At 49.8% G+C, this 26,229-nt stretch overlaps 1 protein-coding gene across 1 annotated transcript; it reads right to left on the reverse strand.

Annotated features, from left to right (window-relative positions):
* Positions 1 to 401: 401 nt before the first annotated feature.
* On the reverse strand, positions 402 to 7,702 carry LOC131208202 (uncharacterized). Its single transcript, XM_058200854.1, has 6 exons — positions 7,043 to 7,702; positions 4,052 to 6,718; positions 3,751 to 3,977; positions 3,368 to 3,673; positions 1,418 to 3,291; positions 402 to 1,309 (listed from the first exon to the last, which is right to left on the reverse strand). The coding sequence occupies exons 1-6, from the start codon at positions 7,700 to 7,702 to the stop codon at positions 402 to 404; spliced, it is 6,642 nt and encodes a 2,213-aa protein (XP_058056837.1).
* Positions 7,703 to 26,229: the final 18,527 nt, after the last annotated feature.

Raw genomic sequence — 26,229 nt, forward strand, 5'->3', positions numbered from 1 at the left:
CTGTGAAAAACATACTCTCATACGTTCGTTCGCTGTTTCTTATATTTATCGCTTGTGGCAATTTCAGTTGCTTGGCGATCAGTCCATTTTGTGTTACTGCACGAATCTGTTAAACCTACACACTATCCATGCCGTAATATTGAAAATCTGAAGGAAACGAACAAACTTAAAAGATAAAATTGAGCAAAATAAGCAAACAAGTTGAACGCGTACGCGTCTCGCTGCGCGTAACGATTTATGCTGCAATTAGCGTATATGACCCTAAGCTTCGATGCTGCTAGAGAATTAGACACTTGTTTAGTCCAACTTAAGAGCTAAACGAAATACGAACTCACGCGCAGTTTTACTATCACATATCAGATGTGTACGGGTTGGGTGGCCGATATGCGTGCCACGGCACGTTACATGGCACTTTCCTTCGGTGCAGAAGTAGCTTCCTCTTTCCGCTGCAGTTTGCGACGATACGCCTCGGTCATGTCGCGCAGTGCTTCCCCGAACAAAGACTTCAGCAGCTCGTCCGTGATTCGATCTTTCACCTCGACCTCTTCGCGATCAAAGTTCGTCCAGTGTGCATCGTCGTCGTGCATCTCCTCGGCAAGGATCTCGTCCACCTGGTCACGCTTTCGCTTCCCTGCGCACGCACCGTTTGCGTACACCAGCGGAACCGTGGCGCACTGATGCAGAAGTTGCTGCTGCTGTTGCTGTTGTTGGTGTACTTGATTCTGGTGGTAATGGTGAAGGTGGTGCTGCTGGTGGTGCTGAAGATGATGGAGCCACTGCTGCTGGTGGTACTGCAGCGGGTTCTGCGCTTGCACCAGGTGGTGCTGCTGCTGCTGTTCCTCGTTAAGAATCCGCTTGACCTTGCGCCGTAGATAATCCCTTAGACAACCGAGTTTGTCCGGGGGGTTGTAGAATGCTAGAGGACGCTTATCGTGGGTCAGGGCGCGAAAAGAAACGGTCGGTTCGGGGGGCCTCAGGTCGCGGAACAGTTCGTTGCACATGTCGAGCGTAAGCTTTTCGTACACGTTCGTCACGTGATCGGAGCATAACCGTTCGGCCGGCAATCGCTGATGGTACAGCTCTTCGAGTCGTCCATCGATCAGCTCGTCAATGCGGGTCTCCGGAGGGAACAGTAACGCTAGCGGACTTCCGTTGGCCGGTGGAATATAGGGTGGTGGAGGTTTATTGGGAATCTCGCGAAAGAACCCGACCTGCTGCTCAAGCACCTTTATTTCCTGCTCGATCCGAAGCTCTTGGCGCCGCAGCACTTCCGCCTCGTTAATGATGTCCGGCATTCGGACGGGAGGCGCTGCAATGAGGGATGACCCTGAATTGACGGGAAGAAGAGCATGAGCTGGAGGATAATCACGGGTAACACTGGAGCCGCTACCAGAGACAGAAACTGTCGCGATCGTACGATCTGGGATCAACGTTTTCGATCGAACCATAACCTCCATCTTGGCTGGTTGGGGACCAATCGTTATGAGGGACGCATTATTGACCACTAAAAAATTATTCGTGCCATCTTCCCCTTTGCGGTGATTTGTGGTCTCTGATAGTGTCGCTTCACTATCTTCATCTGTTTCGTTTTCATCATGTTCATCATCGTCATCGTCATCGGAACGGTCCTCTTCGAAGGTTGGCGTTTCACTTGAGCTGACATGTTGCTCCAATTTATGCACAATCGTGGACGTTGTTAGTGGCGGGGCTGGTACTGGTTGTGGAGGCGGCGGGGTCGTTGGTGATCGCATCAACGGTGTTCGTTCGAACGATTCGCTCAACTCTTCGAGCTCATCGTGTAACGTAATCAAACGCTTCTCAAGTTCCGACGCGGACGAGCCGTAAACAGGCGATGATCGGCCACGGAACGTCTGTATCCCTTGCTCCTCCTCAGGGACATCCTCTTCCCTTTCTTCGAGCCCATCTACCGTTTCCGGTTCGAGTATTTCTTCGTTGATGGCTTCGATGGCCATCGTAGGTGTGACGGTTGAAGGCGTCGTGGCGGTCGAAACGCATTCGCCACTGCTTCCGGTGGCTTCCTCCAACGATTGCACCATCGATTCGCTCAGACTGCTGCGGAAACTTTGTGTGACCAGCTCCAGTTCACTATCGATCTTAAGATTATCCTCTTGCGTCAGGTTTCTTTGTAGTTCGTACATCACACTACTCGACCGATCACTACTTTGTCGTTGATCTTCCTCTGAAAAAAGAAACGAAGCTGTCGCGTTCAGCAGGGCCGGCGGTAACGACATATCCTCGAGCAGCGGTTGAGTGTGCTCACCCTCAACAACCGACCGCTCTTCGAACGTCGTCGAATAGCTTTCACTCTGAACGGCTGCATCGTCCCCGGGGGATTCCTCCTGCGAACCGAAATCGGCTGTTTGATAGGCCGTCTCTTCTAGCGTATGAAACTCCACCGATCCGGTGCTTCGCCGGCTCTCCGGTGACCAGCTTTTGACTGTAGACGAAAGAAGCTCGGCGGTCTTTTGACCTTCTGCAGCGGGGAGCTCTTCGTCCTCTCTGAGCGACTCTTCGGGAATATTCTTGTGCTCAGTCGTTTCTGTTTTCTCCGATGAAGATTGAGCGTCACCCACGTCCACTTGAGGAGGAGAAAAATGCGGCTTAGATTCGACAACTTCTTCACGAGGTTCTCCACGTCCAAGCCTATTCTCATCAGGAACCATCGTGCGGGGGGACACGTTTCCTAACGCACTGGTATTAAGGATCGCTGTCGTCTCGGCGTGGATCGTCCCAAGACTGCTGTTGGTCGCGTTCGATTCGTCGAGCAGTGCAACGTTCCGTTGTTCCTGTCCCGGACGGAGGCTCTCCATCACCCATCGTTTTGCATCCTCGTATAGGACCTCCAGCATTGAACGAGTGACCGGATAGCTTCGCTCGATCTCGTACCGTTGCGTTTTTAACCCCGTCAACCGACGCCACAATTGGTTCAACTTTTTTCCTTCCAGCATGACTACTTCTTCTTCCGTCTCACCCTGTTCTGGCTGGTCCGGTATTCGGTTACGATTCACCTGCACCGATGGAATGCTATGCAACGTTTCCAGACTTTTCTCAATGCTACGCATTCGCGCCTCGATCGATGGGCCGCTTGAAGTTGGGTTGCTTTTGTGGTGTGCGCCCTTTCCAAGCACCTTACGATCATTGTACGCACGTAGTTTCTCTTCCACGGCCAGCAGATCTGCTTCCTCGCGTTCAAGCTTCCGATGCCACTCGAGTAGCCTCCGTACGTGATCCTTGCGCTTTTGCAGTTCCTCCTCTCGTCGCAGGAGAATGCTGAGTAGTGGAAATAGAATGGTATGCAATAGCACATGAGCGTTATCAGTACTCGGAGATGGTGGGCTCAACTTACTCTTCCAAGCGCTCGTTTGGTTCGAGCTCCCTGCCACGGATGGCAATGTGTATCGAGTTGCTGGTGGTTGTCGTGCCCGCGATTCTTCGCTTCCGCTGCGGACTGCTTCCGGGTGGGCGGGAATGATAATGATGCGATTGCAACCCGCTGGATGTTTTACGAAGGGCCAGTGAAGTTGAATCGACCGCAGGGGGCGAAGAGCAGTACGAACTGAGTTTGCTGTTCATGTTCTTAACTGTTAACGGCGATCGACCGGAACGCAGGGTCGTATTATTCGTCGAATCGGCGGACGATTTGGAGATTGTGCTGGCGATTTTAATTAGATAACATCAGAGTTTGAAATATGAGATTTCTCCTCAGGTTCTAAAATAAGGCAATCTTACCGATTCAGTTCTTCACGATCCTTCTCGAGCCGCACCAGAATGGCTCGTTGCTTCTTTTTGATGCCTGAAATGTGTTCGGTTTGGCCCCGCTCCCGGTAACGTTGCTTCTGTAGCTCCAACCACGCCAGCTGTCCCTTGGCTCGGTTAAGTAGTGCCTTCTGCTTCGATTGGACACGCGAAATTAAATGTTCCTCTCTGCTGCGCTCGCTGTGGATCAGTTGATCGTACTACAGAAAGAAGGGCAGTGCGATAATGATTAGTATGAGCAGTTTCAATGCCCTCCCTTCATGAAAATACACACCCATCCAATCGACGAGTAGCTAAGATTTGTTTCCGATACCGTCGTGGACAGAATCGATACTTCCAGATCGGTTCGGTTAAAGATCGTTGCCAACAGATCGCTCCCGAGCGTCGTATCGCCCATCGATGCCTTCCTGAATCCTGGAGGTGTTGGTTTTTCCATCACAATGGCCGCACCCTGGATGAAGTTTTCCTTCAGTTTTTGTGCAGCTGCTTCTTCCGAATGGTTCAAGAAGAACGAACGCTCCTCGCCATCGATGGCGATCGAGTGAATTTCCTCCCCAATGCTACTCTCACCGCCGGTGGCATTGGAACCAGAGTCTTCCTTTCTGCTTGTGTGTTTCGCATCCCGATCACGGTTGTCCTGGTTATGCCGACTGCCCGACATTTGCCCACGGCGCAGACTCTCCTCGAACGATGGAAGATATTCTTCCGCCACCGGAGGTATATTGTTGTTGGCCGTATTATTGTGGCTGTTGTCGGAGTGACCGGACGAGCGTGAATCGAAGTCACTCGTGTTGTTGTTGGCCGTTGTTGGTTTCGAATCTGATTCCTGACGGTCGGTGACACTATGTGAAGAGGTGGCCGAAGCAGTGGAGCTTGTCCCATCACCCGAACCGGTAGGTGAAGCGGTGGGTGAAGTGGATGAGCTCGATGCTGACGATGATGGTGATGATGACGATGGAGATGAAAAGGAGGACATTGTCGGGGACTTTTTCTTCGGGGTCTCCAATCCGGTTTGGCTTTGCGGCTCGAAATCGTCACTGTAATGTGATGCTGTCGTGGCAGACGGAGATGGAAACGCCGTGATACTGGAGAGTGCTTTACGAGCTTGTGGTACCGCCAATGTGCCTCCGATCTCGGACGACACCACGGGCAGCGGTGCTGATGTTTGTGTCATTTCGTCACGAATTTTAAGAATTTCCTGTGGCATGGCTACGGGGCGCTGCGGTGGTGGTGGCTTCTGGAGGGCTGAATAAAGTTGCTGGTTGACTTCAATTACGTGCGTGAGGCTACGATTGAACGCATCCAACATTCGCTGATAGTCGTGCTCGCGCTGTGTACGATCGGACGTCTCCGGTAGTCCAGAAGGTTGAGGCGGTGGCGGCATAGGACGCACCCGCTCTTCTACATGTTTGTCCTCCTGGCGAGGCGGTGATCGGGAAACATCTGATACCACCGGAGTGCTAATTATTCTCAGACTAGCAATCTGTTCGACCGAAAGAGGACTCACAGGAGCGTTTGCCGTCGTTGGATGATGGTGATCGATTCGGGCCGGAACCATTTCAATCTTGGTGCTACTAAATAACGGTGGCAGTGGCAGTGCGACGTCCGACTTAATCGAGCTGATTTCGGATGATGTGTTAAACTCACCGTTTCCTGAAATGTTTGTCGAAATGAGCGATGGTTCATTGTTGGCCATCGGAACAGGCGTAACTTTTGTTGGTTTCTGTCCGATTTTGGGAACGCCATGAATTACATCCAAGTAGGCATTGGTACGAGCGTTGAGCTCTTCCTGTTTTTCGGTGGACGGCTTCATGGTCCGATTCTTCGCCTCCTCTTCTGCCCGCACATTGCGGACCGCTTCCAGCTTCTTTCGTACGGCCAAGATAAACGGATAGGGATCTGGCTGCCGGAGTGATTGCTTCAGCCACGGAGGTATACTTTTGATCGAATGATGGGAGTGGTGAAGATCGTGTTCTTGCGAAGGATCAACTTTTCTTCTGTCATCTTCTCTTTCGATTGATGACGGTGCTGGAGGAAGTGTCACCTCTGGCACTAGTGTCACGTCTGGCACTTTGAGCTTCAGTTCTTTTTCCGCCTCGTTAAGCGGTTGCCCGCCACCTCTGTCTTCGTCGTTGATAACAATTAGCTGAGCGTTCACCATCGTCGTAGGCGTTGGTCGCGTAGAAAAGGCATTAGATGTAGGTCCCAACAGAGCAAGCGTCTGAGGATTTTTTAACGGACTGAAGGGAAGAATGTCTTCTAGGAGCACATTGTCCGGTTTGCGAAGGATGCCAATTTTCTGGCCCACCGTAGCTGGCCGACTTGTGAGCGTAACTGAAGATGATGATGTTTGGGCTGAACTGGGGCGCAGCTTTCCAACACGTAGCGGATCCCGTACGACGGAATTACTGTTAACCGATGAACGTTTCAGAACGCTCGCTGGAACCGTCCGGTTTTCAACCGGTAGCGGTGCCTTTGTCGGTGCTTTGTGGGAACTTTTTTCATCCACCTTTGGTTCACTGCCGACACTTACTAGACGCAGGGAAGGAGTTGAGGAGAACTTTCGTATCGTCAGTGGTTTCGCTACGGCTGGTCTGGGAGCGGTTTGAGCGGGCTGGGATTTGCCTGTAGGTTTGGGAGTCGCTTGAACTCTTGTGTCTTTCGGGGTGCAGGAAGCAGACTGTGTTCGTGCTTTTTGAATATTTTTCTTCACCAGCGTGTGTGAGCTTTTTCGTAGGTTTTCTAGTCGCTGTTTGATAAGATCCTTCTCGGTCATCGGCAGGCCACCTGACGCTGACGCTGGTGGGTCTTTCTTCTCCAGGCGTCGTTTAGCCTGTTGCTCGCGGATGAATTCGCGAGCCCGTACAGGATCGTAAGATTTTTCCTTCTTTTTCGCACACTCGTTGGCTGTTGAACGGGCATTGGTCGTAGGCAGTGGGTGCTTTGGGCGGAGAGGTTTCATTTGTGGACCTGGTTTACAGGTTGCAGTCTGTTCGTTGTTATGTGATTCTAAGGTAAAATTACTTGTTTCAACTGGAGTGTCAGTCAGCTTGTGAGCATTTTCTTTAAGAACTGCTAAAGCAGCTTGAGCGGGTTCCTTTGGTTTCACCGTTTCCATTAGCAACGATCGCCGAGTTGCTGGAATCGGGCGAACGCTTGAAACTTCAACTTCGTTCACAGCACGCTGGGTTGCATTTGCTACCGTCGGCTCCACAATGGCTTGGGATTGAATTTTCATTGCTGACAAGGAACCTTTGCTTGCTACTCGTGTTTTCTGTTCCGTGACGGCGATTCTGCTATCCGAGTCCGTGCTTCCCAGTGAGCCAGTGAGCCGTGTGACTACGACTGCCGGTGACGGTGGAGGTGTTTTGTTCTCCTTGAAGCTATCCCGAATCAAGTCTTGTGCTTCGGAAGTCGTCGTGCGTTCTTCTTTCCGGTGTTTCCCTCCTGATGGATCGATCGGAATGATCCGATATGCCGGAGCGGTAATGGTGTCTTCGTGCGTCGCTGGTATGTTTCGATTTTCCATTAGCACGTTGTGATTCTTGATCGAATGTTTCGTAGTTGTTTCGGTGCCCGTGTCATGATCGTGACCGGTGCAAAGAACCGGCGCGGCCAGAGTCTGTAGCGAATGAATGATGATGCCCGGTGCTTTCGGTTGTCGTTTCGGGCTACCAGGTGGTGTTTTGAGCACCAGCTTTGTGATTTGCATCGTACCGGCGTTGTGATTATTAACCGTGGCTTTCTCATGGTTACGGCGGGGCGATAAGGACTGCGATACGATCTGCACCGCCGTACGCCGGAAAGCCGGCAGAATGGTGTCATCCGCCGAAGGAAGTTTGCCGACGGTGTGGGTTTGCGTTCCATCCGACGAATCGATCGAAAATGTCGCCGAATCACGATCATCGGTCGGGGCGGCATCCATGGCGTATCGATTGGCAGTTAGTTTATGTGACCTCGCTTTCTGCAGTATAGCATCAAATAGTAAAATGCACCCTAAAACAACAAATTGTTAAACCATCGAATCTGCCTTCAGCGCCGAACCATTAATCTTTTGTCGGATTCTCCGCTTGCTGCTACGGGGTCGTTGGCCGTGATGGCGTCGTGGCGGCATTTGCTACATTTGTGCTGTTTTGTGAAGGAATTTGGCGCCGCTGTGCTAACGCGTCTATCAACTGCCAATGGTCAGACAAACTGAGGAAGGTATTTTCATGTTTTTCACAGTATTTTGCACTATCGCCGGCTGTAAAATCACTGTCCGTTTACTCGCGTTCACGGCGCCGAGGTTTTCGGTTTTCTGTTGTGGCTGTTTGACCCTACAGTTCGTTTCCACGACAACGGTTGGCGTTCAGAGCACAAACGGCCATTGGAAGTTTGCGTGTGCGGCCAAAAAAACAGGTTTTTGACGTTTCAATGCCGTTACACGCGTTACGGGCGTTACTCAAGATGGGCGCGATCATACTAACCCTTCGAGTGGTAGCGATTTTGTTGTATGGCAGCTACTGGACATGAATTGGGATATTTTGATGAGAAACCACAAAACAAGGAATTTACAGGTATCAAAAAATGCTAAATATGTAATGTTTGAGCCCTGATTGTTTTTATCGGGAAACACGAAACTTGCCACCCATAAACTCACATAAAATGAGTCAATATTTAATTCTGTGGTCGAAATTGGTCACATTTAATCTCACCCAGAAAGCCACTGGTCCGACGAATGCACCTCAAGCAAGACAGGGAAGAAAAAGAAAAGCTGGCGAGTCAAGGCGGCACCTCTTCGTTCGCTTTCAATTTGCTTAGCCTCATAGCCGGCCGGCCTCATCAAGCCAACTTCTCATTTCATTCAAAAACATGCTCGCGTGCGCGACCACCGTTCAATCGATCGGCGGTGTGCCTTGGCGTGGACCTGAATCATATTCCGAGACACGGCCAAATCAGTCACGTACTATCTTCATTATGTACAAAACTTGCGAATCGTCCAGACAGACTCTAGGTCGTAGCAAGTTCCTAGAAGTCCGCACCGGTTCGCGGTGGCTCGCTATTTTTTTTCGGAAGGAATAGGTCAGCTATCTCATCGCTCTGCGTGACCCAGATATTTGCTGGTCCGCCAGCGTTTGGCGTGTCCGATCTGCGTGACGATCGGAGATCATGCCCTGTCACGTGTGCAGAAAGAATTTCATTATCCCCGGTCAGGGTCGTGTGATTTAATAATGTTTTACTTTCTCGACACGTTCTCATGGGGTCCCTGTTTTGTTTCGGTGCGAACCGACTCTAATCGCATCATACCGATCGGGTCAGTTCGTTTAATGTCAGCACGCATTGCTCCTGTCCCTTCGTCCAGCTTGGTAGCGCACATTGCACAAGATTGATGCGGGGCCACCGAGTGACCCGGCGTCAGCGTTCATTATCTGTCCCTTCGGTCGTTTCCAAGCAGAAGGCGTTTTGTGGATAACAAGTTGAGTCGACGTAGACACTAGGTGACACTACGCTAAGTAAGCTTTCCAACGGCATCTCTTTCGCCCTGATGGGCCCGCGGTGAGGGCTGACAACCGAGAGACCTTCGGGGCGTCACACGGAGTTTACTCGGTACGCCATGGGTTGCCCCCGTTCCGTTCTAAGTTGACAGCACCGTCCAATCACCACGACACGACAGGCTAGAACGGAAGCAACAAAACCAAAACCAAAGCACCCGCCCCGCCGAACCGGCCGCGGTGTCCGGAGCGCCTCCACGGAGGGCACGCGGTCCTAACCTCAAACAACTTCGACTGCGACACCTGACGACCGGGTTGGCGCTGTCGAGCGAGGGGAAACTCTGTTACAGTTAAAATGCAAAATTGAATTTTAATTAAACGATATCCACCGGTGTAATGGCTGCTTGCCGGCAACGCGGCAGCACCGTGGGCCGTGCGTGCCGCCGTGTGACAGTTTTGCAAAGCCGTCGTGTCGCCACGTAAAACCACGGACTAATCGAGAAATTATGAACGCCTCGGAGAGCGGGCCCCGCCAGATATGTCGATAATTAACAAGATGCGATTTGCGGTGACGCTTGTGGCTCCGAGACTCTGCCGCCGCTACCATGCTTCCAGCGAGGACTTATGTTTATTTTGTGCCCAACATTGTATTGCGCCCTTCGTCGGAATTGGCTGTTGCTAATTAAAGGCGTCTTCTCCGGCAATGAGACGACGATGGCTAAGATAGGGCTGGTTGAAGGGCTCGTCGTGCCGATTTAGGGGCGATCCTTTCCATTGCCTGTTGGTGGTGTTTTCCTTGATCCTGAACCGAGAATGAGGAGTTAAAAGCGCAATTTGGCTTATCATTTGCTTCCATATTTTCAAAAAGCGACGCATAAATTGGGCCTTCTTACCTTCTGATTTGATCAACCCGAACGACTTTGTTACGGTGTGCTTTTAATTACCCTCTAAGCGCCTGTCGTTGCTGAAAAATGTTCACTTCGCTCGCCGAATCGTTGCGCGCTAACCTTTGTATAATATTTTCCCAGCCTCGATCGCGAGCCTCACCGAGAGCATAAATTATGCTGTGCTGATTTTGTTTCGCGCCGGTTTGCCTTTCATTGTCCCTCGGCCCCAAGTGGTAACGACTTAATATTTCTGTTTTATTATCATTTTACCCATAACTGCCTGGGGTGCCCTGGGTCAGTACCGAACGATTTGAACCGTGCCACTAAGCGGCCAACGGGAGGGAAGCTCGAAAAATGCGTCCACCGCACAAACCTCTCCGCTGCACGCAATGTCGCAATGGGCGGAATGGTGTTTTTTCGGGGGTGGAGTAGCCTATTTTGGAGCCCCGGGGCCGGACCGGAAAACGCCAAATCCAGCGTAACGCCCGGGTCGACGGGTGAATGAAAACTTTGTGCCAACCGCGTTTCGAATGGCGCGAAGGTTAAACGTAATGGTTTCTCGAAGGGTAACCAAAAGTTAGCCGCAAACTCAATTGTCTTATGCCGTCGAAGGTCTCCCGAGTCTGCTGAGCGGGACAGAGACCTAGAGAGAACTCGGCAAACAATTGTGTGTCGGCCGGAGTGCTTTCGTTTGTTAAATAGCCGCTGTTTGTTTTGTCGCACCCCAAACAGTTTGCTGTTGGGGAAGGCTCGTCGCATAACTGGAGCATATTATGTAAGCGCGATCTCTAGTTAGCCAGAGTGATCTCTAGTTTTTATCACCTGAACGATCGTCAGGATCCTGAAGGTAATGGGAAGATGGTGTCTGTTGATCACTGCAACTCCATAAAAATAAAACAAAAATTTGCCGTTTTCGTTGATGTTCTTCTTGAGTCTGGCATGCGTTACAGTTTTGTACTTGATGCCTAACCAGGCCTTGCATTGACATCTGCCGTTAAAGAGTGAAAATCGATAGAAGCGATTTATTGGTCAATTTTTACTAATTTATTTGCGTTGCGTTCTCTTAGTGATGAGAGAGAAGGAAGGAAGCCAATGGAAATAAGTTTAATGTGGCCCATATTTTAGTTTGACTAGAAAATTACCCTTTCTGCTTAGGAATGTAGTCCTTCCTAAATTTGAACTACATAATTAGATAAGTGTCACAAAAAACCGCAACGTACAATCATTGCTTTGCGACCCTCGTAAGAAGCAAAGTGGCCAAACCTAATGAGGGTTCGAGGTTTCCGTAGCAAATTTTTAACCGACCGCAAGGCGAACGGGCGTTACTACCTCAACATGTCTTCCTTCGAAAAAAAAAACGAGCAACAGGCCCTTGGGCAGTGGTTCACGGCACCACCCAGCCGAGCCCACGGAACTCCGACCAACGGACAACCTTTTTGAGAGGTCTGTGTGCGAAAAAATGTTAACCGTTTACCGTTTTGGCCATTTTCTGCGAATAGCGCGAAACACCATCCAACTCAGGAGCTGAAGAATGTTTACTACTGGGGTCCTGGGCCAGGCGCCCGGTAACCACGGAACGGTGACCCTGCCCGAAACCGAGCTCGACCTTCTCCAACTTCCCACACGCGGACCTGCTGGGTCCACCGATCGTCGGTCTCGGGATCGTCTCGTTGCATAAACGTCTTGTGTCCTAAAGATATGTTTCGCGGGGCCACCTTTTCAAGAGCAGGACACGCGATCAATCAACGCGCCACAACGCCGGGTCCGGTGTGGTGCCATTTGAAAATGTAACTAAAAGTCCCAACCTTTTTCGAGCGAAGCGGGCCCAAGTATGTGACCCAAAGCGTAAAATGGCACCGTGGTTCGGGATGCGATGCGTGCGCGCAACATAAGTTGCCGTCGGCTCGATTAGGCACTCCCCACGCAGGGCGTTTGGACGTCTTCACGCACACTTTGTGGCAACGGTGGAGCCTAGACATTTGCACCGTGCACACCGTGGGGACACTTTATCGGACGGTGCACAATAAATAACGAAAATGCTCGCCCGTTAAATGTGAAGCATGGCGACCAATTACCACGCCGGCGTTGATGGTATTTAAAACGCCGAGCTCGGTTGCTGCTGGTGGCCCAAAAGGGCGATAAATCCCGCCGGGTGGTGCGATCTCGGTGCGATCGATCGCAGACGGGCGCATAAATGCTAGCGCGTCACCCCGTGCGCTTCCGGATAACTTATGAAGGTAATTAATTTTAAGATTATTATCACTCGCCATCGTGCCGAGAGCGCCGGGCCGCGGCTCGCAGCTCGCTATTACGTTCGAGCGATTTTGGGCCAGTAGGCTAAGTGGGTTTCCAGACACCACCATCAACGCCCCCGAGGGGCCAAATTGATCTAAAATGAAGAAAAATGATCCACCGACCGGTGATTCGATTCAATTGTTCATCAGAAATCGCCAGCCTTGTCTACGGTGCCGAAGGTTGTTCGGAGGGTGCCCATCCGTAATGATGGATCTTCGCAGGCCGAGCCACTTCGGAAAGTGTTTGATTTACGCTGCATTGTTAGGTTAGCTCTCTGGCCACAGCAGCAACCCTTATCCAACGGCGCCCGTAATCGGTTATGATCTTGAATTTCAAAACCATCCAGGTGTTCGAGAGTCGCACTGAGCGGAGCAGTTCGAGGGGAAGCTGAGCTCGTCCTGCGTTGGTGATCTTATGGAAGCGAAACTATTCTGCTTCCCAGCCCAAAGCTAGCTAGCTCTCGGCCAGTAACATCGTTTGATTAATTGATTACATGAGCTACTTTTGATGTGAATTCCAATAACTCGTAATTTTACCAGAAGCGTCGTAGTTTGTAAAGTTTATGAAACGAACGCTCGGCGGAGATTCAATCGATTGAAGCATTTGATCCTCCGCAATGCCTTTCAGGCATTGAATTTCATAATTTCATAATGCTATGCGGTGTGCCTTTTATCGAATTATTGTGAAGACGAGCAAACGGTTTATCGAAATTATTCTGTCATAATCTCAAAGATCATTTGGCTGGTGTTGCTCGGACAAATGCTTCCTGTTGGGCTCTTCTGCAGCTGCGGCATTTCAGTCTTGAAATGGAACCGACCAGAGGCCTCCTGGCTACCGTTTTCGCATCGACATGTCACGTCAACGGGGCCAGCGTTTATCTCACCGCCACCTTTTGCGTCGCTCGTCGGCGCAATTAAAGGTCGCGGTCTTATCGCATCCGCGACCAGCTCATCCACCACCGTCTTGACCGATGATTTATGTGGCCTTTTGTCGGCGTTCAAGGATTCCGACAGCTTCGGCGGTCTTCGCATTTTTCGCGCGACGGAAAACTTCCTCCGGGCTCGAGCTGACCATTAGAGGCTTTGTGACGGCGACGGCGGTGACGACCGGTGCCATCACAATGCTAATGCTGCTCCATAACCGTGGCCACCCACAAAAGAAGGCTGGGGTCTGTCGCGCGGATTGTCACCGCACCGTTCCGGAATCGAGAGAGGTCGAGTGAAAGACGTTTGGCAACGAAAGGTGTTTGTTTTTTTTGGCAAAACGGAACTCCGTTTGATTGATTTGACGTCGATCCGGCGGCGAACCGTGACCGGGGAATGGTTGGGTTCATTTTTTCAACCAAATGATTCATTAATCTGTGTGTTGTCCGATGGAAAATGCGATTCACTGGTAGCAAAAACAACCATGGACCCAGTGGAGGAATTCTAAATGGAACCATTCCCACGGTTGTCAATGTTCTGGACGGAATAAATAATGGTAGAGCTCACGTTTGTGAAACTTGTTTGATCCGGTTGCAGAGAACGTAGTGCTCGGTATTTAGAAAACCCCTTTTTTAGTTAGTGGAAAGCCTCAATCGTTGTACGAAGGTGAACCAAAAAATGCCATTTCAGAATGTTGAATGTTGGAATTAAAAAAGGAAATCGAATTTTGCTAACAGTGATCTGCATTCAATACTATAAGAGTAGAAAGGAAAAAAATGTTGCTACAAAAGCCACAACCTGCGCATAGGAATGCTTCATCATCAGCCACATTTGCACCGTTTTGGTGTTGCTAAATTCTTTCGATTGTCACCCAAATCCTAACGATGGTTGCCGAAAGCACAACCTAATCCGAATACCTAGAAACCGCATTTCACCGGATGCCTCACAAAAACATATTTTGCATTCTTTCTCCAAATAACCGGCGCCCCGATTCAACATCACATTGCACATGGGTCTGCTCCAAGATGGTACCAGTTGGCACCTTTCGGCGCTCCTCGAAAGGTCAGTGTGTCAAAACGATAAATAATGGCCGCTCCGACTGCCGACTGCATACGGTATCGGAGCCGTCCAAGTTCGGCAGTTTCGTTTCATTCCAAATGATGCTCCTAACATCTTCACCGCTGTATAGTGACATCAGTCAAACGGCCAGGCATTTCGTGTGCAACTTTCGCCGTAATAATCAATAGACCGTCGTTAGGTGGACCGTTCGAGACCGGGTCAATCGAATTCACAGTGGCCGCGATGTGGAACTGCCGGGCTGCCTTTAATCAGATTGCCTTTCCTAATTTAAACCAGCCCATTGGAGGCTGACCTTCGTATTGATGAGTGCAATAATATGTCAGGATCAGAGTTATCAACTCTCCAATTAATTAAACCGCAATCGAGTAATCTCTCTCTCTTTCACTCTGTTTCTCTCTTGGGAGTATTGTCGCACGGATCCGGTAAGAGACTCCTTCAGGGTTCCCCGGTTTTCGCTGCAGGTGTGCCTGGGAAGTGTGACTTTCATCCAAAATCAATATCGTCTACGGGTGACACGAAAGAAGGCGGCGAGTGTCATAAATCCATTCGGTGTCGGTGTCGAAGTGCCAAAGGATTACCATTCGGAATTGGTTTATTTTCACTACGGCGCTACGGCGCATACATTAGTGAGGTGGACAAGATTTATGCTGGGCCTCGTTCATAGCACCGTTTCCGAGCGCCATTTCTATTGTTTCGATCGAGTTAGATACGCATTTGTCACCAGCGCTAACGCCGGTTGACTTACAAGGAGCCAAATTGTCTTCCGGTTGGCGCTCGCTTCGATGCTGAATTTATTGTCGCATATGTTATGGTTTTTTTTGTTGTGTTATTTTCTCACCGAACCGGCACCGGTTGTTTGATAACGGTTAAAGATGTTTCGTCCGGGCCAGGGGAAGTCAAAATGAAAGCATTTACGATGGACTCGTAGGACTTGTTGAAAATTTCCCCCGTTCGTATGACTAAAAAATGGCTTTCGATGTGGATTATCCGGTTTCGGGTTACTGTAGGTGCTGTCGTCGGGCATAAATGATGTTTAAATATATGCGGTGATAAAAGAGATTTTTTTGCAATTGTAACACAATAATTATAGCTTTCATTCGAGATTGACCAATGGCCCGCGTAAGGTGTGATTAATGCCCACCGAACGGAACGTCAACTGCTGTAATGGTCCGTTGAAAAGGCTGTGCCACTTTATTGCTACCGGAAGTGTGGACGACCGGAGTGGCATTACATAATGCGAGGAACTGCCTCCGGTCAACAGCGCACCATGCGACTCCGGATTCAATGTCACTTCGATGTGAAGGTGCGTTCCCTCTCACTTTCGGCCCACACGGGCTATGGTTCTAGGGTACAAACATTCTCGATACACATTTGCTGCCCTTATAACTTGGTTTCGATTTTTTAGACGCTGACCGATCCTTGACTGGGTTGGCCAAAAGAACCCTCGATAAGCGGTGGTGCTGCTCGGTTCGGAAGGTTCCCGAGCGAGTCCTTGACAATCGAACGCCACGAGCAGACGAACGTTCTTGGCCTTCTTGCATACGGCTAGCCGGGGAGGACCACAAGAACAGAACGGAAGGTGGCTAACCTTCTGCAACTTGTTGTTGGCCCATGGGAAACGTTCTGGCCACGTGATGTTGTTGATGTTTCGTTCTTTTGGGCGCTCAAGGCAACGGTGTCGGTACCATCGGTACAGCCTGCCAAGGTTCTTAATTGGCTTTCGCATTTGCGGCGTATTTTCGGAATGAAAAAGTCCCCTCGTTACACGATTCTGACCAGATCGCCTTCTAAAAGTCAGAACGATCAGGTTCATACGGTTGTGTGCGACATTTCCGTTTCAGGCGTACATCGATTACCTTCGGGTTCGGGTTTGATAAAATAAAAAAAAACGTACGCAGAAAGGTGGATAAGATAATAAATTGGTTGCCATTGGGCAACACTAATCTGACATATGTAGCGCAGGATAGTACTTTGCTGTCGCCCGTGGCCACTCGGGCTGCAGTGGCCTGGACCTGGCTGGCTGGTTGGTCGGGCGGCACGTTTTATCTGCAAAATGTATGACTATTTCGAAAGGGCCAGTGCTTTTGCGTAGGAAGCTTGCCGAGCGAACCAGATGCTCAACGGCGATTAGCGAAGTAGCATGGTCTATCGAGCACATTTACCCGTTTGCCACTCTAGCTCTTCGAATGCGTACATTTGCACAATTTCGAAGCGGCACACGAGTGGAACGGAAAAGCTCGAACCTCACAGTTCAACGACTCTGAGGGTAAGCCAAATACGAAATCAGAAGATCAGATACGTCCTGCGCGTCCATTATTCGGCAATTTTATTGGCTCGTAATTGGCTCTATTTATTCTAATAAAAAGTTTATTTGCTCCATTTGATGATTACACATAAGTTAAAATCAAGCACCATCCATCACCATATCCATTAAACAACTGCTTCGTGGCCTTTTGCAACAACTGCTTCTGGCTGTCAACCATTTACCAATCTTCAGTGAAAACAACGTTTCCACTAAATAGTGTAAAACAAATACCAAACGATAAGAATGCGAAGGAAACGCCCGACAGCCAAACTATTTCGTCTGCAACGGCACTTTCGTAACGATGCGACCGATGGCACCCAGAAGATATGTGAAGCCCCCAACGGCTCATCAGCAGAAACAATCGATCGGCGCAATACGCAGCCGCCACCGATCGCATTTGTTCGCTCACTTAATTAACCACATACACATATACACCCAAGAGCCAGTGTGAAACACTTTGGGGTGGCCCTAAGGCAGTCCGACCGACCGAATGGCCACCCGAACGCATCGTATGCAACGGTTGATTGAGGCCTGCGCGGCGTAACAATCGCCGGGCGGGATTTGGTTGCGGTTTGTTTTGTGACTCCTCTCCCTTTTGGCTCCCAACTCTCATCTGGCTGACTGTTTAGGGCAAGAATGCCCGCCCATTGGTGTATTGGTGTTGGGGAATGTAGAATTGCATAATTTGTGTGCCGCGGCTGTCGTGTTTAGTAACGCACCTGGTTCTCCATTTTCATCAGCCGTTTTCCATTTTCTCTTCTACGGCTCGGTTCTGCATTTCTTCTGCATTTTATTCGGCTCTGCTACGCACACGAGCGGGCGCGAAAGTGGCCCCTCCATTGGACCCCTCCGGGTTGTGATTTATGTGGGGAGAACACACCCCACCGGTCGGTGAAAAATCGAAACCGAAACCGGGTGGCCCGCTTTGCCTGGTCGTCTCGTGTTGCATCTATGCGCTGGCCAAAGGAAAACAGCGGCAAGAAAATAGATATAAACAAACGCGAAAAGGAAAGTAAAAAAAAACTCCCAAACCGAACGTTGATTATACAATTTCACCTCCGTTTGCCTCGATCGCGAACGATCACGTGAAGCGCAGCCCAATTCCCATTCCCAGCCGTGTAGCGCCGCCGTGTTGGGGTGCGTTTGGAGGTGCAATGATGCATTTCGCTGCCCCGGGGGATTTGCTTAAACATAGTTTTTATCTCTCTCTCTCTCTCTCTCTCTCTTTCGTTTCATTGGCACCAAAGGGTGCATATTTGGCGTTTCAGCGATTTTGGAATGTTCCGACTTCACAGCGTGTCGATCGTACTCAAGGGAACTCAGGCTAAGCTTTCGCAACATCAGGGTTTATTGGCGCTAGATGCAGAGAAAGAGAGAGAGAGAGCGATAAGGGGCGCCATTAGAATGGTGTAGTGTAATGGGCGGGTCACGCACAGGACTTTTCTGGGGACGATCGAATGCACCTTTGACCGCACTCGGCACGCCGGCAGCCCTTAGCTGGTGTAGTTTGGAAATGCGGAAATCTTTCCGAGACGCATCGCTGGCGCCACCGGAATGCAGTCGTGAGCACGCGAAATGCGTTCGCTGCAGGTGAAAGGGGTCACCGGGAATGCAGGATTATCCCATTTTTGGTCATTCTAATGTCGAGCCGATATTGTGGCTTCAGAAAAGACAAGTTTGTTAGAAAAAAAAATCGGTCTTCGGTAACGATCGCTGGCTCTCCAGACGCGTCGATGTCTGTTCATCGCGGAAGCAGTGTCGATCTAGTGCAGAGCATTAGAGGTTTGCGCCCCTTTTTTGTGGCTTGATTATAATTTTACGTTCACAGTTTGTTGGTCAATTAAAATGGCCGTTGATCATGGGAAACGTGACACCAGCGCTCCGTACAAAGTAAGCCAATTCTGTCGCTTCCAGTTCCGTGTTCCAGTTTTCCCACCAAAGTAATTAATGAGTTGGCGAAACAATTATCCGTGTGTTGGGTACATCATAAAACGATAAACCTGGAAACCCGGATCTTGTGCCGACTTTTGAGACGCATTAACGTGTCGTGGGAAAACCCGGAAGGATAAACGTTGGCTCGCTGCTTTTGACATGACGACTCAATTTTCGATTGAAACATCATTTTTTTTTTGGCACAGAACCACCGGAAGCTATCAGGCTCCAGGGGAATAGCTTTTTTATTTGCGTCCAAGGTTAGTTATAAGTCATTTTTTAATACAACTGAGCGCTGAAAATTGATCCCGAAATCGTGCTTTGTAGACAATTTGTTAGGTTGTGTCCCTTTCCCTTAAGCTCGCTGTGCATCGGTTGGTGTCAGGTTTTGTCCGATCGGAGGTGTCGCATGATCGCATGAGATCGATACTGTGCACAGAAAGGAGGTAAATGAGATGGATCGAGCCTTGTTTTTGCAGCTATCGTTTGAGTTGGTAGTTATCCAATCAGGGATACATATGAATCTAAATATTGGCTCAACACGCCCGGAGAGTGGCTGTTGCTCCAATTAGTGCTAGTGATCGTCGTTGGCCAACGAGTGGCGTGACAGTGAAGAAGTGGTGCGTGCGAATCGCACCGGATCCGCAAGAAAGCACAGAGTAAATAAACCGTCAACCCGGCCAGGGCCGGTAATTGTTACAAATTGCATGCCGATGGCAGTTGAATTCAATTTTTGCATGATTGGTCCACCGAAGGCGAGGGCGAAGTTCTCGTGACCACGGCGGCTAAACGGCTGGCCGGACCCTGTCAGCGTGTGTTGTGCACGAGCCGTGCCGGAATTGGTTTAGCGCACACAACACGCAACCGCTCCCGCTCCGCCCGTTTAGCGACTTTCGATCGGCTTCTCGCGGATCAACGGACGCCGCTGATACGCCGTGGCACTACGCGGCGTACCGCGTAAAAAGATAATTTATCGCGAATCAAATGGAGAGTGCCCGGCGCGGCCCGGGCCGCTGACGGCCTCGCCTTTCAAGCTGACAACAAAGTTGCAGGACGTCGTGCCGGTGCGATCGTCGCAAAGTGGTTCGCAGAATTTAAACGTCATTCGCAGACGTCCAATTGCAGGCGTTTAGGCGGCATCACTTTGCCCCGGAGATGGCGCACCAGATGGCAGCCCGCCGCCGCCGAATCGGTCGAGCCGGCTGCAGGTGAATTAACGGGTCCTTAGCGGTGTTTATTTTTCCGCGACCACGACCAGGGCTGACAGGCCCGGGAATGTAAGTTTGTAGCTGGAGAGAAAGTGTTTAGTACAGTGAAATACTGAATTTATGGGTTGAGATGGAGATTATGAGTCACGGATGCAGAAATTTAATAATTTTAAAAGGTGCATATTTTTAATACATTTTATTTCATACATTATTTCGATCTATTTGCAAGTTGTTCGTAATGGAAGGCGGTTAGGATTGAATCTTGAAACACTTCGCTTACCCCGAAACATCTGGTTCGTCCATCGAAAAGGACCAACGCAACCACGAATTCGACAAATCCAACCTTTTTGCATCGACGGCGCCACACGTCGATTCGATTGCACACTTCTGGCCACTGCAACTATGCTGCCAGTGTGCAATTCATGCGAATTATGGCTCATTAGTGCGTGCCTTATCTTTCTGGGGCAACTAGCGGGCAACAAGCGAAGGCAAGAAAACCCGCACCGGCGCCAACCGTACGATCAGAATGGGAGATTTCTCAAGAGAAATGTGCGGCCTCTGACTCGTACGTTCGTGCGTGCGTGAGTTCGATTTTTGGGGCTCGGTTTTCGAAATTCTTCTCCCGCGCAACCGATGCCGATGCAGAACGCTGGCCTGGGCTCAAATTGGGAGTGCATGGCATGGTTTGCATGTTGACTTCTTACCAATTTGCCCACGAATGGGAGCCGAGGGGCCGTTGGGCTTGTCCGATCAGATCTAATCTCGCGCACGCTGCACTAAGTAGAGTGGCCGTGGGGCTATGATTTTCCTTTCAATGCTTCTTGGTTGCTCGAAGAGAGAGAGAGCAAACACTTTAGAAACGCACACAACGCCGGGGCAGGGGGCTTCGTCTTAATCCCACGCCACCTCGCGGTCCCACGATGGATCACGAGATCGACAACCGGTAGGCCGGATCGCAACGTGAAGCCATCTTAAAGAGGTCCTCCGATCTAACAGACACTCAATTTTGTGATTGCGAAAAATGGTTGAACCAATTTCGCGGCGCCTGTTCGCGGCTGCAACTCAGCCGGAGTGGATTGCGGGCCTGAGTTCTGTTTGTTTTTCTCTTTCCCCACTCTTCTACGGCCTCCGTGCGTGTAACGTGCCGCACGTAGTATGTTAGCATGCTAGAGGTTGACTAATTAGCACCGGGTGTTGCTAGCGCGGGAGTGCAGATAAGCAGTCCCTGCCAGCGTACGGCTTGCATTGAGCAACGGACGGAGGCAACGTGAAAGCTGGTCCGCGCAATCAGCGGTTATCAGTGGTGATCGTTGACAGCTGATTGTGTCACTGCAGCGAGGGTTGCCATGAACCGCCGGCTGTAATTAGTAGGAAAAGCCGGAGACACAGAGAAAGCGCCTCCGTTTTCATTGGGCCAACGAAAAGAAAAGTTCTCATAGTAATTATGGGTTGCCCTCTGGGCGATACAGTTAGGTGGAGGCTTGACGCAAGTTGCGGGGAAATCAATCAAGATCGGCGAGAACCCGTGGTGGGGTTTGTCGATTACGAAAGCACCCTTGCAGCCTTCTGTGCTGGAGTCAACAGACGATGGACACCAAAGCCTGGACACGCTTGTTAACATTCCGTTCTATTGTGCCTCAAATTATATGGTGATTAGAAATCGGGTGCCTAATGGAACTGGCACTGCAATCGAAGACACATTTTTACTGTCGATCATTAGTCGGCTCTGCGATCTGCTTAATGTTCTTTATCTTATGCGATATCATTTGGTGTGCTAATTAACATTTTGCACAAAATTATCTGCGGCTTGTGCAAGACGTGAATTTACATAACTTACGGCTACGGCTTGTGTTGCATTTTCGTGGATACATGACACGATTCGTATGCGAGTGCGTGTTTTGCATCGGAACACACTCCGTCCGTGGACGGGCAAGGTTAATTTAATTAGTGGAGATTTTGTTGGGAAAATAGTATCGGGAGCAGATAAGAGGGGCCGAAACGTAACCGCGTGCGTGCAAGGTGCAGTATCGGATAATTGGCTAATCAAATCGATTTGTTCATCGCGCAGCGTGCCCGATTCGTGGGAACATCGCTGGGTGGCAAGCAACGCCAGACAGTTCGCAAATGAAGTTGTACTATTGTAGTGATACCTGATTATGCAGCAATACTTCATGTGTTTGCTTCAAATTGTGTTGTATTTTCATCCAATCACGGTACACGCATCTGAAACTGCCAGAACACAGAATCCAGCATTGGGAAAAATGTTACAAAATTGTGCCTCTTATTTGTTTCCTTCATCAAATTGTGTTTGAAGTATGTTGTTTGAACAACGTTCTGGCATATCTTTTGAGTAATCTTTGCCGTTCCATCCGTTTGCAGCAAATCACGGTCCATTAATTTAATGACCGGGTTCATTATCATGTTCAAGAAAGAATAAACAACGAACCAAGGTTGATTTTTGTTCAATATTAATAAAAAAAAGAAAACGGTTACGAGCGCAAACATTCCTGTCGCAACGGGGCCGGCACCGTTTGGGGTCGGCTTGGCCATTAAGCTAGTTCCGTTTCGGGGCAACTGTTCTCGTTTGTTTACTTGATCGTGAAACGAAGTCTGTTACGTTTCGACGAAGAAAAAGAAAATAATGATTAAAGGTTTCCAGGGAGCGCGAAGGTGATGCATTTCGGTGCCCTCAGCAGTGTGTAAAGCAAGTCGCACATTAACGGTCGCCCCGGACGTCTTTATTATCAGCCACTCGACGATGATGCCTTTTTAATGCTAAACATGAAAAAAACGGACCACGAAACGGTGCCGACAGCCAGCACAGGAGAAAGATGTTCGATCGCGAGGCAATGCTACATTATCGACCTCACGAACATCGATGGCCAAAAGCATTGTTTTTTTTCCCCGCTGTGTTTTGATTTTCGTATGCCCGCCTGTAGCGAGGGCCCCGTCGGTAACTGTGGGGTCGCAAAACGTACCCTGCGTGCCGGGGAAAGAAAAAAGGAACCCCCTGGTCGAACGGTATCATTTCTTTTATGCTCCTCCGCCAGCCAGACCGTGCAAGCGGAGGAACCCAATTACCGGAAATTATGGTGCGATTTGCCGACGAGATGGCCGTTGGAGAGTTTTTTTTTTTCGTTTTCGTATCGCTCAGCTCTTGCCGTACGTTCACCGAAAAATTCTCAACCCGAATTGATTGAAGCGCATTAATTTCGATGGTTGCTTTGGAGCTTTGGCAATGTATGACACAGAATGTTTCAAGGGTGGCCACCGCTTTGTTACCATTAATTATACAATTTTAAACAAATTTTTAAAATGAACCACTCACAGAGAGCGCATTCGAAGTGAAGGGACTCCTTGTTGGTCGGAACGACCGTTAAAACAGCACGAAAGACTTTAAGCGACGAACCTCGGATGCTTTCGGAATTCTAGGCTCAATGCAGTGGAAGCATCGCACCGGCTTTGGCACCGGGCACGGGAGAATGTACGGCTGCTAAGTGCTTGGCTAGGCTTGGTCCAGGGACGACAGGTTCTGGATTTTTCGGCCGGTCCGATAAAATAGGGAAAAACACATAAATAAAACAACGTCGTGGGTAACGCACGTTTTTCGGTGCCGTGCATAGCAACCGAGTGTTGGCCATCAAGCATCGCGAACGTTCGAGATATTACGCCTTGCATTCTGGACTATGGACTCTGGAGGCTATGATGTGAGTTCTAAGAAGGGTTGGTTTTTTTGTCGATAAAAAATTTTATGATTTGTTTATCAGGATAAGCCTTTTCGATTACTCTGGCTTTTGGTATAATCCTTTCATCGCCTGGCGCAAAACATATTAAATACCTACGGCCAAACGACCGTTGTGCTCCAGATTCACTTGAGCCGTACCATTTTGGCAAACAAATGATGTGGTCACTTCAGCTTTTTGGTGGGTCAGGAAAGTAACAAAACCGGATCAATTCGGCGAGGCTGTTGGGCGCATTGTGCAACGGCACCGTGCCCTTTCTTCAGTGCCGAATGTGACCGGTGCTTCACCGTACGGCTCATTTGCTCACCACATGTTCCGTTCATCCAATTATGCAAGTGGTCGGGTGCCGCTTTGGGTTATGGCAGCGGCCCACGTTGTTAACGTGGGCCCTTGCCCGTGATCCTTTGAGGGGCCCGCGCAGCATCGGGCACTGTCAGCGCAGGGCAGAAAGTGGGAAATTGGAAAGTAGTTTCAAAATATGGGTTACCGCGCGGTCCGGCACTCCAGAATGTGCAGTTGGTCGGGTGGCGCGGTTCGGGTTGCCGTATATGGTATGGTGCAGCCTCGCGACAAGTTCAACAACAGGCAGGACGATTCTGCCTCTTACTTCTCGTGAAATCACGTTCTGGGCCACCGCTTTAATCATTTCATCTCTGACATTCAGTGTGGCAAAAGTGCTCGAGAAATTTCGTCGGTCCGAGCACTTCGGAAGGGAAAAGTTGTCCAAACTTGACAACTCTCGGGGCGGTAGTTTACCTTCTCCAAAAAGAACGTAAACCGAAGTGGTTGCATAAATCGCATAACGGGTCCGGTGCTGCTTGCGTAATGCGCTTCACTCACGTTGGCAGGTGTCGTACTGCCATCTGTCTGACCCCCACGATTGTAATCCGATTTTGTAAATCGATCGAATTCAGGACCTAACATTTTTGGGGACTTAAACTAATTGTACCAAATAATTTCCCACATTCATCTACGGGCAGCAGGAAGTCGTTCACAACTCCGCCATTGTGTGCCGTTGATAAACATCGATGACTAATATGTGCTAGCCAGCTTCCGGATTACATCGGTCATTCGGACCCGAGCTTCGTCAAGGTGCCCAAAGTGGTGCCCAAAAAAGCGCTGCTGTCCCAACGCTGTGTGAAAATTAGTGACAATGAAAAAGTGAAAATATGTTAATGCTCACCCGGGCGCCGTAAGCTGACAGATGGCTAGCTTTAGGCTGGGGCGCCTCTGGCACCCGAAAACATGCCATCGTCACGTCCCCCGATCGGGTGCGTAAGGGAGCGCGTGAGCTGATCAACTTTTCCGCCTTTTCCCTGCGCCGATAATGGTCAAACGCCCGGTCGGGTTCGGTGTTGTTTCGCGACAAATTTTGTTTTCTCACCATGGCATTATTTTTTTAGAAAGGGCCCTCGTAAAACCGTTGCGCAATGGCACGGCCGAGCTGTCACGCTGGCGCTGGTTCCCTCGTCACACTGGCAGGAATTTCCTCATTATGCTCCATTATGCTGCCGAGATGAATTAGACATGTATCTTGCCGCGCGACATGATCTGTGGGTCGGTTGGTCGGTGGACCAAGAGAGGGACAAGCAATTGCTCACTGCTCGGCATCTTGGAGTGATATACGAGGAGAAAGAACTTCCGCCGTCTTGTACCATGTTTCATTTCGCTTCCACGAGAATTGTTTTTGGTGTTGCTTGTAGCATCTTCATCGAAAAAGTCTCGCACAATCTGATTGAACTGAAGGTGCAAAAAAGGCTTACCGAAACCGACATCGGACGCGCCTCATTCGCGTAACGCTGACGATCAGATAACATCGTTCGCGCTTGACATAATACTTTTCCTGCCCATTTCGCTGGTGGCATTTCGTTTGCATCTCGCATTTGCCCCTGAGCGATGCCGCGCCACGGCGCACCGTTTCCGGTCGGGGGTTTGCGAAAACTGACTGGGCGCGCGGTAAGTTGGCCAAAGGTCCACGACCGGGTGCTGGATGCGTGTGTTGGCGGTCGAAAATGATGCCATGTGAGGCTCTCGCAGATTGATCACTGACACCCGGCTGACAGGGCTTTAAGCCGGTGGGATTGGCAAAAAATCTGCAACTTTCACGGCTCTGGGTTTAATATAAGTGGCAAAAACTGTGAAATAGAAATGAAGAAGGAAGAAGTCTGGGGAACACCACCTTCTACCCAAATCATCGCCCGATGATTGATGGCCGGCCGGTGGTGTCGTACCACCGCCGGTATTTCCACCGAGGCTGAGTGTTGACAATCGTTTTGCCCCGAAACCGATGCCGAGGGCGGTTTTTGTTTTGCCAAATTGTTATTAATTTCTGCATTGTAAAGCTTTCAACTTTTTCGTGAGCTTTACTCGGGAAGCGTTTTTCGTTCGGCGTACAGAGATTATGTTTGGTCACGCCTGCGATCTGTACACCTGCGACGCGATTAGCATCAAGCTCGTCATCCGGAGCCGTCCTGACAGGTAGCAGATCGATGGGTGGCGGTGCACGATAAAAGTCTTCCGGCATTGAGGATCATTCATTACCACATTTTCTTTCGTCGTTCCCTGGGGTGTGGGATTGAAAAGCCAAATGATGAATTGGAGTTGCTGA

Source organism: Anopheles bellator, chromosome 2 (assembly GCF_943735745.2).
Source record: "Anopheles bellator chromosome 2, idAnoBellAS_SP24_06.2, whole genome shotgun sequence".
Lineage (NCBI taxonomy): Eukaryota > Metazoa > Arthropoda > Insecta > Diptera > Culicidae > Anopheles > Anopheles bellator.

Excerpts from the sequence above, each read along its gene's own strand:
- LOC131208202 (XM_058200854.1), bottom strand. The coding sequence starts at position 7,702 with ATGGATGCCGCCCCGACCGATGATCGTGATTCGGCGACATTTTCGATC. Across the intron at positions 6,719-7,042 it reads TCACGGAACAGAAAACACGA|CACCCACTGCCTACGACCAA; the intron begins GTAGCAAGCAAA and ends CTCCGCCCAAAG. Across the intron at positions 1,310-1,417 it reads GAAAACGTTGATCCCAGATC|CGCCTCCCGTCCGAATGCCG; the intron begins GTACGATCGCGA and ends CCCTCATTGCAG.